We start from the raw sequence: 15,471 nt of genomic DNA on the forward strand, positions 1-15,471 counted from the left end.
CTCGTTTCCCCCCGTGTACCTGTCGCAGGGGGATGGAGGGACGGGGATGGGGGGAGGGGTGTTGCACGTCGCGGCCAGCTGCGCAAACCTGAACAGCAGGTAGGAGCAGGGGTCAAACGTAGCGTCAAAACGCCGTCGTCGGGATGCAACGGCGCGCAATGGACGAGGTACCACGTGCTGGTGCTAAGTTACGAGAAACTAGTCGTAAATCGAGGTGAGTTCCGAAGTGCCTTCACCGCCGTGGGCGCCGATATAACGGTGACGGTCAGGTCGCCTGTGGCCTCCTTTTTGCGCCAACGTCCGTCCCCTCGGCCGTCTCCTCCTCGCCGTTTCTCCATCGACTTCGGCGATTCGCGTAACTGTACATTCGTTCACGTTAGCCCCCTAACCGTCATTGGCCTGAGAAAGGCGCACGGAAGGTCCATCCGAATACTTGGTGTCGGGATATTATATGTCAGGATATAAATCCAAAAACGCGGAAAAGAGATTTAAAAACGTTCTCCTTTCACTTCCTATCTGCTAAGCTAAGCGTCAGATAGAGATCTCCATTCACGAGGAAGGGCACGAATATGAAAAAGACTCAGGAGTATTAGCGTGTAAACGAGCTCACGTGAATATTATGCTTTATCTCACTCTTAATTGCCTAATTAACGCTGATGAGAAAATAATATTCAATGTTACAAGATATCGGTACCAGATAAATTGAACACACAATCTTTTTCCGTCTTTTCCAGGCTGGTTTTATTATTGTCTACTTGAAAACGGCGATGCTCGTTTGCGATACCCGCCGATCGATCGGTAATGTCAAAGAGAAGTCTCTGAAGCGAATGCACGAATTGCATACGCCGGTTTCCAGCTGTCTCGTAGGAATTTCGAGAAGCGTGGTAATCGCGTCGATCAATGACGCGTTCTTGAATCACTTCCCAGGAAAACGAGCGAGTGAGGAGCGTGTAATTACGATTCCTTGAAAGTGGGACCAGTATCTCCCGCTTGAGTATTGCACAACGATGACGTACAAGAGGATCCCGCTGTTTTTTGCACGCACGCTGACGCACACCTCGGAAGAAATCGCGTCGGGCTCTTGATGACAATGACTCCAAACCTGATTCAGGAGAACGCGAACATCACGAGACCTTTACGCTTTCGATATACCAATTATTCTGAGAATATAATAGATTTCATTTCGCATAGAATTAATCCTTTAATTTACAGCGACTAAGAAGCACAGATTTATATTAAATAATTAAAAAAAAAATTGAAGCAAAAAAAATTAAAAATCTTATTCTTCGTTCTTGCTACTTCAGCTTTAACAATTAATTGATCACAATCCATTAGATTGCATGTTGTAAAAAGATGAGAAATAGAGAAATCGTATAAAATTAGATAACAAATCTTGTCACGCATTAAAACCACTGTATAAACATCAATTAAATCTGATCAAAGATTCTTCGTGATTCCTTAAGAGATTCCAATATTTATCAAAAATTATATATTATTCTACAAATCCTTCAATTTGGATGATCCAAAATTTAAATCTTTTTTTTTATTCGTTATCAAATTGATCGTGAATATCGAAGATATAAGGAAGCAAGACGAACGCATTCAATATCGCGTTTCGTTAGCGTTTCGTTAGCGGCGTTTCCTTCCACGCAAAGACGCGTCGTTTGACACGTGGGAAAAAAGACCGTGTATTCCAGGCATCGTGCTGTAACCGCCATGGGAATTTACCCTTTGTTACGATTACATATCCTACGTATCGAGAGAAGGAAAGTTTCGTTGGAGCGGATATCTGTCTCGTTAGGCGCGTTAATTCTTCGCACAGCATTAAAGCTCATTAATAAATTAATCGAAATTACGCTGCGAAGAAAAAAGAAAATCTGACGTATTCGGGTACACAGAATCGCGGAATATCGACGGAATACCAGCGGAATACTGGCGGAACGCTCGATGCACTTATTATATTATCAAGATTGACAGGGCTTGATTGCCCGGTTTTGGATAGCTTCTGTGCAATTAACGAATCACAATTTCATCATCGCGCGGAGAGTGGATTATTTGCACCTGTCAAAGTTCAGTCGTCGACGTGGTTTACGGCGAATTTCATAATCGACTACCGTTGCTAATAAAGAATCCGCGCGCAGAGACACGCCGACAAAGATTATTTAATAGTTATCTAAAGCCCTTACGCAACCTTCCTGTTTACGCTATGATAGCCAACGCATTTACGGCCGAATAGTACCTACTAATGATAATTGATTAAGCGCGCCCCGAGATTAATATACTCGATCCCATCTGAATTTCAATAAGCAATTAGCCGCCTGAAAACTAGCCTAGAAAGCCCCCTTAGCCGCGGGCCCGCTCGCATTCAAAACGCATTTCATAATTAATAAAATAATAAAATAAGCATCAAGATCCTCTAAGAGATTTTAATTCAATTTAATACTTTCACACGGAGTTAAATGTTAAATAAACAAAAATAAGAGATGTTGTGACAAATCGTTTGATTTACGATTTCTCCTCACTTAATTAGTGATTAATTAGTTGATTATTGATTGTTAATTAAAAGCTAGATTGTTGATTACTGCTTTTTTTTCCTGTTATCTAATCGAGAGATCTCTTAATTTCTCTTGATGCTTGCACGACTTCGGTTACATCAACGTGGTTTCGTGTTGAGACGAGAATCGCTTCCCCTGCAGCAAGCCTCAGCGCGCTTAATGCAGTGGACGAACGCGTTGTCATCGTCACCCAGTATATGTCTCGCGAAGGAAGTGAGTAACAAGAAGAACCGGTCGACCTGGCACATAACCGCTTCGTATCCGTCATTTTTCCTTAGCTGATACCTGCCTCTCCTCCGTCCTCTCCTGCTGTCTGGCGTCTCTGCTCGCGCGCTCAGACTTTCCTTCGCGTGAATGTCACGTTGGCATTTTGCAACGAATCGCTAATAACCATCGCTACTATTACTACTTCGATTATTTCCTCGTTTTTTGTGATAATAAAGCGATATTCTTGCGCTTCTTTAATCTTCGATGTGCCAAAAGGTGTCATTAATCCCATGAAGCAAATTGAAATATTTTCTAACATATAAATAAACTCTCGCCATTACGATTGCAATTTCTTTAAAAATCTTCTTTTTCTAATATCTTTTTTTAATAGCTTTAAAAATTCTTTTAAAAAATTGATCTTTACACGGAAAGAACACTTTTGCTAGAAAACCTAAAAATTTAGCCAGATACAGTTCAAATAATTTTGTTAAGCCTTCAAAATTATTGTGTACAATGATGAATTGGTTGGTAGAAGAAAAATTTTGACAGTATTATTATTATATTTAAGCGTTCTCCATAATAATTTTGACGGTCCGACAAAGTTATTTTCAGATCTGGTCAAATTTTTAAATTTATCAGTAAGTGTTTTCTCCGTGTACTTTCAATACTTTCGATATCTTGGCAAATAAATTTCAAATTAAAAATTTTATAAAAGTAATTAATTCAAAATATAAATAAGATCTGGAAAATAATGATTATTTCAACATCAACATTCTATCTGATTTAGTCTCTAATCTATTTTTAGATCGCATTCTGCTCTCTCTAGATCGATTTGTGTTTCATCTGCATAACAAAAATAGCCGGCGCACCGACGAGTGCAGCAGTTGGTATCTGCGGGCAATTGAAAAACACGGTACACGATACTTTATCAGAGTATTCAGTTAACAAGCTACGCGAAACGATTTACCGCGGACTGATTTGCCGTAGGATAAAAGGTTTTCGGTGTTTTTCGTGCCGTTGTGAAACTGGACCGATCCCGCAATTCCGGGCGGTACGTGCGGTAAGGATCGCGGCATTCGCGGAAATAAGGAGAAAAAGACCGCCGATAAACAGACAGACAGACAGACAGACAGACAGACAGACAGACAGACCGGCCGGTTGAAACGAGGCGCGATTGCGCGATCGGATTACGTCAAGGTGTATCTGTCTCGGCCCGCGGTTTCCTGGTGCACATATCAGAGCGCATTAGAAACGGCATGCATTAGCGTGGCCGCTGGGTGGTACCCGGTCCCACGACCCGCGGAAAGGTCGTGATAAGTTCACGAAAGGGAAATTCGCGCGCGGATCGCGCGGCTCCCACGAAAAATCGTCGATTTGCAATTTTCCGGCAAACGAGCGTGGAAACGAACGGAGAGAGAGGGAGAGAGAGAGAGAGAGAGAGAGAGAGAGAGAGAGAGAGAGAGAGAGAGAGAGAGAGAGATACAGTTCCGCGCCGTTGTCAGGTCGTGTGTCAGCGTCGTGAGCGCGCTGTAAGATGCAATTAGGGTTGCGAACCGCGTGTGTCCCGCTCGACCGAACGGGGAGGAAACCGGGTGGAGGAAAACGTCGGAGGAAAATGTTACGGAGACACATATCCCCATAGGGACCTGTGATTTGCATTCGCTTCTGGAGCCCAGGTTTTTCAGGCGGCGATTCGGCACGCACGACCGATCCGCGCGCGTACGCAAAACCGTAATTTCCACCAGCGTGTGTGTTAATAAAACGCGCTCCGCCGTCCCGACAGGATAATAATCCGGAATCTGTTCGCCCGTCGATACGCCCGATACATACGCCGGCGATCTATTAAGATCGCCACTAAGAAATGCGTGACAACGCCGCGAACAGCATTTCCGAGAGATTCATACACCGGATAATGCGTATTGAGCGAGATACGAAGCGCCGAGAGAGAGGAACGATGTAGACTTAAATCATATTTATAACCGGTATTTCTCTCTTATGGACAGTTGAAATAAGTGCGGTTGCGCGCTCATTTCAGAACACGGTATTACGACTGATAAATTATAGATTTAATAAGACGATACATCAACTAAAATTTGTCTGCGAAATAATTAAAAACGGCGATTGTCAATTTCAGAGTTGAATAAAAAAATTTTAGAAATAAATGAAGCACTAACTGATCATTAAAAATTATTAATTGTTTCATGAGATAGCTATTTTTTATCAATTGAAAAATTAAAGGAAACATTGTTGATATCAAATTAATGCAACGAATCTATATCGAGATGTGTTTTCCCGGAATGTTTTGTTCTAAATAATATAAGCAATTGTTTAACATATAATTCGAATTCTTTTTTAAATTTTACATCTTAATATTTTGTAAAAAAAGAAGACTAATTAAATATAATTACGCCTTTGACACGTTTTTACCATTCGAACTTTCGCTGTCGTGACATTATCTGATTTTTCGACCTCGAGGTTCACCTCGTTAAGGAACGTCGTATCGTGACATAGTTGAGAAATTATTGATACTTAGACCTTGCAATGTACAGCAATCTCTTGCCTTGCGTGACTCTGCGACATCCCGTTTGCGAGATGGTAGCGCGTCAAAAACAACTTAACAAGTGACAATCAAGGTTTCGATAGTTTTATGATCCAATTGATAAAAAACCACGTGAACGATAGTAAACGATTACACTCTAAATATTGTACGAAGATATCGTAATCGAAAATATTCCCGTCCGACATGATTTTAAGGATACTCACGGTATTATTAATAGCAATACTAACACGATTTGAGAATTTGTGTGGTTTGCCAGACGACCGTCTTTCTCAGGGGATCTTCCAGAAATAAGAGTAATCTATTTGAGTTAAAATAACTAGGAGAGAGCCAAACGCGTTCGTTGCAAATTGAATCTTCATACATATAAATTAACAAGGCCAGGTATCATCGAGGTGAAAAGGAGGATCCGACGGAGGGGTGGGCGATGTACGATGTATACTTATTGAGAGTACATTACAGACGACTGCTTATGAATTTGGATCGGGGCTCGGGCGATAAGCAACACGCAACGATCCGCCGGATCGCGTCGTGGAAAATAAATCGAGACACGCAACTCACGCGCGGCGTTTGCATAATGTGGATGCGTTAGTCCGCGAACTATCTGCGAGAGCAGAATTAATCCTCCGTGGCGCAGACTTTTCGCACGGAGAAACGACGCAGAAGCAGCCGTCCTATAAAAGAAACGCGGCGATCGCAACTGCGCTGACTATGCCAGTTCGATCTCATCAACGATCTCTCTCTCTCTCTCTCTCTCTCTCTCTCTCTCTCTCTCTCTCTCTCTCTCTCTCTCTCCCCCCCCTCTCTCTCTCTCTCTCTCTCTCTCGCGCATAAAATAGTGGCTAAAATAAGACACTCCCGAAATAATCGTTAACGTGAAACGCTGTACTTAAAATCGACATCTCTCGACTTTCGAAATTAATATCCTGCCGGAAGTAGATTTTCCAAAAAAAAAAAAAAAAAAGAGAAAAAAAGAATGAAGAGAACGTTAGAACAAAAAATAGTTCGCTTCGTTTATCGACATATTTCATATATTTTATATTATCTCATAAGAATAACATTTGTTGAAGATTCCTACTTCAAATCGGAGAAAAACCTTGAACTTCGTTGGAAGTTCGTTCGAAAAACTTCCGACTTCCGAAAATTGAAGAGATAATGGTCAAGATTATAAGAATACTGTGATAAATGTTTTTTTGAATGACTAATCGAGACCAATTTCGAGACTTAGATAAATATATAAATGCTATCTTATCGTCGATGCATGTTTACTGCATGTTACCCGAAGTGAAATAGTACATATTTTTGATTATTATTGAATTAAAGATAATGATAATTTTTTTTCTTCTTCAGAAATAAATAGTCATAAATGCTTTCTTATCGTCCGTATTGTTTTGGCGGACAACGAGGATCTTCGAAAATGCCGGAGGTGCCACGCGCGAAATGCGCGTTCGCGTGTATGCCATAATAACGACACTCGTGGCTGCAAATTACGGACACCGCATACCAATCCGACGTCCGTATTCACCTTGCGAGCTTCCTCTCTTGCAGCTCGCATACGCGAAATGAAGAGATCAGAGCCTGCTTGGGCCTGCCGTACCTCCTCACACGCGTCGACCTTTATTATAAGATGCCCTTTAAACTCCACGCACGTGAGAGCAACCGCGCGCGCATAATTTTAATGCGTAAGGGTTCATTTCCCTCCGCACCGCTACGAAAGACGTAAGCTAAAATGGATACACGGATGGATAAAATAGAAATAAATAAATACACGATGAAAGCATGTGAGAAACACGCAGAGCGTGTTACTTCTGTCGCTTGGAAAGTACCGTGGCGTTATAATTCTCACCTCGCTTCTTCAATTACGTCGACTAGATTTAACGAAGGGATGATAAATGACGATCGAGAAATTGGATGCAATAACAGCGTACGTCGAGAAGAAATGCAATTTTCGAATATTTGACAAGTTCAAAAATTTCGAAAAAATAATTATAACAAAGCTGTATAATAATTTTGTATTATAAATAATTTAATGCTGATACTCGAAATAAAACTAATTTGATATTAAATAGACGTTGATGTAGTCGACTGCATCGTTTGCATCCACTCTCCACGACTTCGTCGGATTCGATTTTGCGGAGCGCGTGCTCCGAGCCGGAGGCGGTCTGTTACAAACTTACCATGACTGTTGCACGTGTGCGCCTATATGTCACCTAATGTCGCAGTTGTTGGCTGTTCAGCAGGGGCATGTCTACGAAGGAGGCAATCGGAGCGACTGATGTCGAGAGCGAAACTTGATGTCGCTGTCTCTCTTTCTTTTTCTCTCTCTGCGTTATCTCTCTTTCTATCTCTTGCTCTTTTTCTCTCTCTCTCTCTCTCTCTCGTCGTGTCGTTGCACCCTACACAGTCAACACGGATCACACCATACGTAAACACATACACATAGAGAGAGACGCGTGTCGCAAACGCGCGCGTGCATACGCCTCCTCCACTTTTCCACACACAAACACGAAATCTCTTTTTTCTGGTTCGCGCGCAAAACCTTTCGCCTTTCCGGGTCTGCCGTATAGCCAAGGCAGACTATTCAATCGGATTCCCGCGCGATCATCAGCATCGATACCGAGAGAGATTGATCAGTAGGTCAATGGGGAGGTAACGCCACCCTCTCTCGATAAAAGTCACGGTTTCCGGCGCATTTAGCTTCTCTGAAAGAAAAGAAAAAAAGAAACGGCACGAAAACGCGTGGCCGGCTCGCGTATACGATCACGCCAGTTAAGAAGTACAAGAGAAGCGACGGACGGATTTTCAACCTGGCGGACACCGACTGAGCCCACGACCGGCAGGTAGGTAAGCCGTTGCCCCTCCACCGATCGTTTGGTGCCGCACCACCACCGGTCGCCGCTCACCGTGTTCTCCATTCTCATTTCCTTCGCTTCACTTGCCTTCGCCGCTCCTTCTACTCCTCTCCTTCTTCGTTCTCCTTCGCTCCACTCGTCGTAGGTACGCGATTCCCGCAGAGACGGTTGTGCCGTCAGGCGAACTAGGTGACCGCGCGTGTGAAAGTGCATCACCGTGTTCGACTATAACGATCGCGCTCGTGTTGAGCTTCGTAAACGCTTTCATCGAGATCCTCATTGCAAAGATCTCCCATATTAACATTTAAATTCTCACAAACGTAAAAAAGTAAATAAATAATTGTGAAATTATTCGTCAAAGAACTCAATTCTGTAAAAGTTTTGCTCAACTAGTCTTACGTCATATCGAGATAAATATTTTTGTATCTAAAATCTTCGTACACGCGTCCAAAAAAAATATTGAAACGCATGAAATTTACCATTTTTATTAAAACAGTAAATATTTTTCGGAATCTTAAAAAGTATATTTCTATTTAAATGCATCGAGACATCATAAACCACGGGCTTCTATCTTGAACTATAATTAACAATTTACAAAAGTCTCGTGTTTGCAGAAGCTTTTGCGCGCGCAAGGGCTTCATGTTAGACTACGAGATAGCTATAAGATTTCATCAGACGTAACATATAGAAGTTAAATATCTGTAAGCGCTTTATCATCGAAGCCCTTGTGTGTACAATAGCTCGCTCAATGAAGTAGAATCTCGTGGTATTCATTAGTAGTAAATATGTTGCCTAGGGCACCGTTACTTCTAAAGCCGCCTCTGTCTCCCTCCATATGCTTGTACCGTAGCTTATTAACGTACAAGCGGTAGACCATAGTCATGTTCTATCTGCGTTAACGAGATTACGTCCTGCATAATTATATGCCTTTCGTTGAAGGATTATTACGGTCAAACTATATGCGGTTGCGAACAACAATTATATTCTAACATATAAAACCACAATAGTTATAAAATTTAATATGCATAAGATATAACATTCATCCATTCACTGTTGCAATATTATAATCCAGCAACGTCTTATTGATAATTTTTTCCGTTAATTATTAATTAAAAAAAATCTGCAAATCTTTTAAAATCAGGATACATGTGTGAAATATTAAATCTCGTTAGTTATAATGGGAGGAAAACATAGGTTCTTGCTGTTAATACATTATTATAATGTATATATTTTTAACTGTAGATATTATTTTATTGCTATCCTTATGGACAATATTAATGAGATGCAATAACAACATCTGGTTTTTCATCTTCTTCTTCTTCCACTTTGAGAATACTATCTTTAGGCAGATACTGTTCAAAATCAACTTTAAGCATTTCTGCTGAAGGTGCACATGTAATACGAGTTCTATCAAAGTATAATAATAATTATTATTTATTTATATAAGATCATAATTTTGTCATGTAAATAAATATTACCTTGTAATAAACCTTCAAATATTACCTTGTAATAAAAGGTCCTGGACGACGTGGCTTTGCTTCATTAACATCCTTAATAATGGTAGCAAAATTTTCCTCTAATTGCTTCGTGTCCATATCAAGCTATAAATTGATTAATAATTTTTTAAACCATCCTAACTGATAAAATTGATATTAACACTTGTTTGTAATGACATAAAATATTTATCCAACTTACCGTTCCAAATGTGATATCGACGGTTCCATAAGATTTTAAAACAACATGCGGATTTGCCGTATATTTAATGCCGTTTAAAAATTTCGTTACGAGCTTTTTGATATCGGTATTAAGAGTACCTAATAAAATAAAAATTATAAAGAATATAAAACATTGATTTCAAGATCAACATAAATCATTTAATATAAACGTTAAAAATTGCGCAAAATTTATATTTTGGAATTGAAATAGTATTTTTCAATTAGATAGTATTGCTTATATTACTTGTTACTAACAAGGCAATATATATTTACACAAATGCTTGAATGCCAAATATTACTAAGTATATACTATCTATGTTATACTATCTATACTATCTATGTTAACAATGTATTTGCATATATATATATATATATCTATATATACATATATATACATTTAATATATCTTAAATATAAAAATTTCGAAGTTTAACTACATATTTCTACCTGTTTTAGCACTAGGAAATTTTTTCCTCATAAGTCCTCTAATCAGCAGTAAATCAGGTAAAATGCTTGGTTCGCTTACAATAATATCATACTCCTTCAATGAAAATTCTCCATTCTAAAATATAACATCTATCAATTAATGATTCGCTAAAACATAATTTTTTCATGCAAACTTGTTATATATATAACAGGTACATGAGTGATTACAATATATTGAAAAGAAGTACTAATATATTGATTACATTCAAGAAACACGATGGTTAAGTGAATGCTCAGAAATCATCTGTGATTACAATGAACCTTCAGATCCATGTTAAATCTAAAATATACTAATAAGAGTGAGCGATCACTCAACAAATCTATAATCATTATTTCTTTAATACAATCATATACATACATATTTTACTTCACCTGAATCATTTTTATCAACTGTTTGCCACCAGCAAAATGAGCACCAGCTTCTCTTGCAACATCCTCCATTTCAGAAGTCTTACAAAACGCCAATATTTTTCTGCTTTGACCATGATCAAATACATGTGGCAGACATACAATTCGTGAGAAAGCTTCAACAAATTTTGTCTTTTTTACATCCTGATAACATATGATTATACATTTAGTATAGTCTCATTTATATATATTACAATTTTTCATTGCACTTTTTCTTTTTTTTCACCTGCATATCCAATTCTATAAATGCATTAATATGTGCATTTGGCATATTATATATAGTGGGGTGATGCGTCTCACGATGATTTTGCATCGCTTCTTCAAATGAATAAATTTTCCATTTATGAAATTTCGAAATCCATACATTGTCTAATGGTTCTGATCTCTTGCTGTCATCTGGTATAATATCCTTTATCTCAGGCTTCTTCTTAGCTTTACTGATATTGAAAGAAAAGTAGTACTAACATAATAGCTACATATATTCTCATAAATATGCCACATAAAAACATGCTTACTCTGCTCTCTGATTATGTGGGATGAAACCCACTTTTTCAATGACCACTTTGACTCTTTTCTTTCTAGCTTTTTCTCTCGTGCCTTTTCTGGCAGCATAGTTCCGCACTTGTAAGAAACTAATAGGACAAAAATTGAGGCAGATCGCGTGTCTATATGTTGTGGAAAAACTATTTAACAACCAGGCTGCAAAACAGAATCGCTGTCAAAAGATCTAATATTATTTTAACCATCCTATCAAATAAAAATATATAACTTGAGGTTATGTACAATAGACTTTTTATGAAGAAAGCACTCGTTAAAGAAACTTATTCGTTAAGCAACAACAAGCAAGAAAATATTTAAATTATTATTCATGTACTGTTAATGAACAAAATGTTCAAAAAAATAAGAAAAAGCATGTACCACTTGCTACTGCCGCCATATTTTACCAAGCAGAAACAACCCAGATGGCAGCAGATGACGACTCAAATTTTTACGAAGCAGATTCTATAGAAGCTTCTATAGAAGTAGAGGGAATCAAAGGGGAAAACCTAATATGGCCGAGCTTTCTCCCCACTAAAATTATATGTACATACAAACGGACAAAAAAGAATAATTGACCAATTTTATTTCGCATAAATTTACAATTCGACAAATCAAAAAATGTTTTAATATTTTGATAAACATTTTGATGTCATGGAATCTCAATTTTAAATTTGTTTTTAACATCACTTAAATTTTCCCATTTTCCCATTTTCCCATTTCCCATTTTTAAACATATAAATTATTTTCCATTGAAAATGTCTTCTTCCAGAAAACATTTTCAAAAAGGCCGTGTAAAGGATTGCTCTAATATTTCAAAAAGACGGATTTATTTATCGAGCTTGGCGAGTCTTTTTTTACCTTCACTCGAAAACAAATAATAAATAACAGGTTCAAGATGGTTCCATTTATATTTCAAGATCTTTTTTTTATTAATGGATCATAATTATGTTTATTTAGCTTTTTTACTCTTAATCTTTCTCATATAAAACTCAAGTTCCTTGCCTTCGAGGATGTAACCATCAGCTCTACCACATTGACCAGGCCTGCTTGCTATACAAGCTGAAATAAAAAAAAAAAGTTTAGTTCTAAGCAACTTTTCTCAATCTTGAAGTATACACATAATGTAAAAGAAAGTATTTTATATGCTTTCATTTTACAAGTTTTTACATTTCACATAATATAAAGAAAGTATTTTATGAATGATTCAAATTGTTTTACGTTTTATTTGTTTAAAGAGAAACATTAATATAGTCAAAAATCATATTAATAAATGTTAATTCTATAAAAGAACAAATATTAATTTTATAAAAAAATCGAATTTTTCTTACCAAGAACGCGTCCCGTTGCAAATTGCTCTTCTAAGGCAGGCTCAACCTTGGCAAATCGTTGTCTGGCTTTGTATTTGGATTCTGTTTTCTTAGAACGCTTTTTATTCAATACTTCCTCCTCTGCTTCCGTCTAAAGAAATAATTATATTCCATTTTATATCCTACATATAATATTGTATACATTTGAATCAATACGTTTTTACATATTGATTTTATTACGTTTTTTATTATCAATACGTTTTAAATTATACGTTTAAATACTGACCAGCTTAGCGCCTCTTTTGCGACCCAGTGGTAGCACATAATAACTCTCGTACCATTGCCTAAATGGCGTGGCATCGATCGTAACAATGGCATTCTTTACCAGAGTCTTGGTTCGTACCAGCTCGTTATTTGATGCATTATAAACAACGTCAATGATACGAGTTTTCCTAGTACTGCACTCAGAGCCCCAAGAGAAATTTCCTGTATCCAATCTAAGGGCTCTATACTTTTTATTACCTCCACGTGTACGGACCTTATATATATAAATAAAATAAACATGTTTATAATCAATTTCAAAGCATCATTATATTTAGACATTATATTTATGAAATTTATATCAGATCGCTGTGAGATTATGAATAATCATGGCACTCAGAGTAGGTAAGGATATCATCACTTCCATAATAAATGATATTTAAGATTCTCTTAACTAATAACAATGTAATTTATAAATTAATGATTGCAAAAACTTTAATTTTATTCTTTATAACACTAATATTCTTAATTATTATTCATCTTTATTAATGCCGATTGATTTTTAGAATTCATTTATAATCTAAGTTAAGTCTGAACTTACAGTATGAATTCGCTGTGGTCCAAGCTTGGTGTTTGCAGCTGGACGTCCTAATTCAAATTTCCTCTTCTTACGGATGGGCTTCCTCTTTCCACCAGTGGCTCGCCGTTTATGCCAATGATCTCGGGAGATACCTAAAATACAATATAAACAAACAATGTAAATTACTAAAACCTAACATTAGCGACATAGACTCACGGGAAAATTCATCAGAAAAGGAAAGTTAACCTAATTAAATGGAGCACATCGTATTGACTTTCTTTTTCTATACGATATATAATTTGCATACAACTAATTCAAAGTATCTGTATTTGTTTAGAGCATGGTGTTTGTTGTTAAATAAACAAAAGACACAAATTGAAAGCACAATCAACGCGCTCGCATTCAAAGCATGTCGCCGCTCCGAGTCGACGATTATCGAGATAGTTTCCGCGAACCGAAACGAGAATATAAAGATAATATTTTTCGCTGACAATAGAACAATGTTCGAATTACGCACAGCTCGCGTTTCATTATGATATTGCAACGAGAAAATTCGGATTCGCACGGATTAAAATAAATTTCGAGAAAACGATACCACTCACCCATCTTGCCGCGATGCAGAAAAGACCCGAGCTTACCGGAAAATTAGAGAAACCACCATCAATTGATTTTTACGAACAGAGCCGCCCTCTGCTGGTATAATACGTATTGACGCTTCTGATTGGCTGCTTTTTCGTAAAGGACTAATAAAATATTAGCGAATTCCATAAAACGCATTATGAATTTATCTATAGTTTATGTTACGTAACTGTACAAATATGCATATATGTTTTACAAAAACCACTATTAAAGACCGACGATTTTAAAGGAGTTGCATGCATAATTGTTAAAATTTTGAACATCATAATGTAATATTTAGTTTATTATTATTTCAATATTTTTTAATATATATATATATATATATATATATATATATATATATATATATATATTTATATTTACATTGCTCACTTATAGCAATTTCGGCTTGCTGTTGGGGGCATATTAAACGGTAGGATATACATGAAATTATGGAAATATAAAAATACATAAACATTTCAAAATGTTTATATAAATAGTCAATGAATTTATCGTATTATTTAGGCTGTGTTCGTAAATTCACTGCCAATATTAAAAACATGTAGTCTACGTATTCTATAGATTTTCAGTATTGGCAGTAAATTTATGAACACAGCCTTAGATAAATGTGAATTCATAATTTTATTATCAAAAAAATAATATGCTATTACATTTAGATATTTTATGAGATGGCGCTCAATTGCCCACGTTGCCGATTGGCCAATTTAAAATAAAATTATTTGATTGGTTAAGCCAGTGAAAAATCTCCAGGCATTGATCGCTGTAAGTGGCTATTTCAATGTGATCGAACGGGATGCTCTTTATTTTATGTGTAGCGGTCTTTAGTGTGCACTAGCCCGATATAGCGAGTCGAAAACGGCTTTTACTAATTTTATTAATTTTACTTAAAATCATGGTGTAAAGAAACAAAGTGTGTTCGTGAAGTAGACACACTTTGGGTTCATCTGCGCAGATATGGCGTTGGAACAAGTCGCCTTCCATATTGAAAAATAATAGTAAAGTTTTTACAAATTTGTAAAAAAACAAATTTGTGACTACGTGACATGTGACTTGATAATAGAAGATTTAATAATTATTAATAATAAAAGTCGCAATAGTAGTTCAATTAAATAAATTCATGAATTGTCCGTCCTTATTTATACTACATTTTAAATATCGCAAGAAAAACGCTGATTGACTGATATATTAATATGGCCAACTACTTGTTCCACTATCCTCATTGGTTAAACATTTTCATTCGCAAGAGCACACCTTGTTTCTTTACACCATGGCTTTTATACACTAAGGATAGATATACTTACCATATCTTTAGTATTCTTTTATATTTTACATGTATCTACGGTGCAGTCCATTTGGTCCTACAA

The 15,471-nt window shown here is 37.0% G+C and overlaps 3 protein-coding genes across 4 annotated transcripts in view; all 3 read right to left on the reverse strand.

The window, feature by feature from the left end:
• Positions 1-8,985, reverse strand: part of Cad99C (cadherin 99C) — a 113,006-nt gene extending 104,021 nt beyond the window's left edge. Inside the window, exon 1 of one of the 2 annotated variants that reach the window (XM_011641769.2) lies at positions 7,497-8,985. In XM_011641769.2, coding sequence (XP_011640071.2) covers positions 7,497-7,499 — 3 coding nt within the window. In that variant the 5' untranslated portion in view covers positions 7,500-8,985. Of the gene's footprint in view, positions 1-5,880 lie in introns of both variants that reach the window. The other variant, XM_089084823.1, reaches the window with a different exon arrangement.
• Positions 8,986-9,400: 415 nt separating this feature from the next.
• On the reverse strand, positions 9,401-12,054 carry mRpL1 (mitochondrial ribosomal protein L1). Its single transcript, XM_011641777.3, has 8 exons — positions 11,699-12,054; positions 11,296-11,479; positions 11,007-11,217; positions 10,745-10,924; positions 10,334-10,448; positions 9,867-9,985; positions 9,675-9,772; positions 9,401-9,578 (listed from the first exon to the last, which is right to left on the reverse strand). Exons 1-8 carry the CDS (start codon positions 11,715-11,717, stop codon positions 9,446-9,448), a joined length of 1,059 nt encoding a protein of 352 aa, XP_011640079.2. The 5' UTR covers positions 11,718-12,054; the 3' UTR covers positions 9,401-9,445.
• A 155-nt stretch (positions 12,055-12,209) lies between these two features.
• RpS8 (ribosomal protein S8) lies at positions 12,210-14,212 on the reverse strand. The gene is made up of 5 exons (XM_011641768.3): positions 14,071-14,212; positions 13,490-13,620; positions 12,914-13,165; positions 12,649-12,778; positions 12,210-12,379 (listed from the first exon to the last, which is right to left on the reverse strand). The coding sequence occupies exons 1-5, from the start codon at positions 14,072-14,074 to the stop codon at positions 12,270-12,272; spliced, it is 627 nt and encodes a 208-aa protein (XP_011640070.1). The 5' UTR covers positions 14,075-14,212; the 3' UTR covers positions 12,210-12,269.
• Positions 14,213-15,471: the final 1,259 nt, after the last annotated feature.

This window comes from Pogonomyrmex barbatus, unplaced genomic scaffold, assembly GCF_055798465.1.
Source record: "Pogonomyrmex barbatus isolate J1 unplaced genomic scaffold, ASM5579846v1 scaffold9, whole genome shotgun sequence".
Lineage (NCBI taxonomy): Eukaryota > Metazoa > Arthropoda > Insecta > Hymenoptera > Formicidae > Pogonomyrmex > Pogonomyrmex barbatus.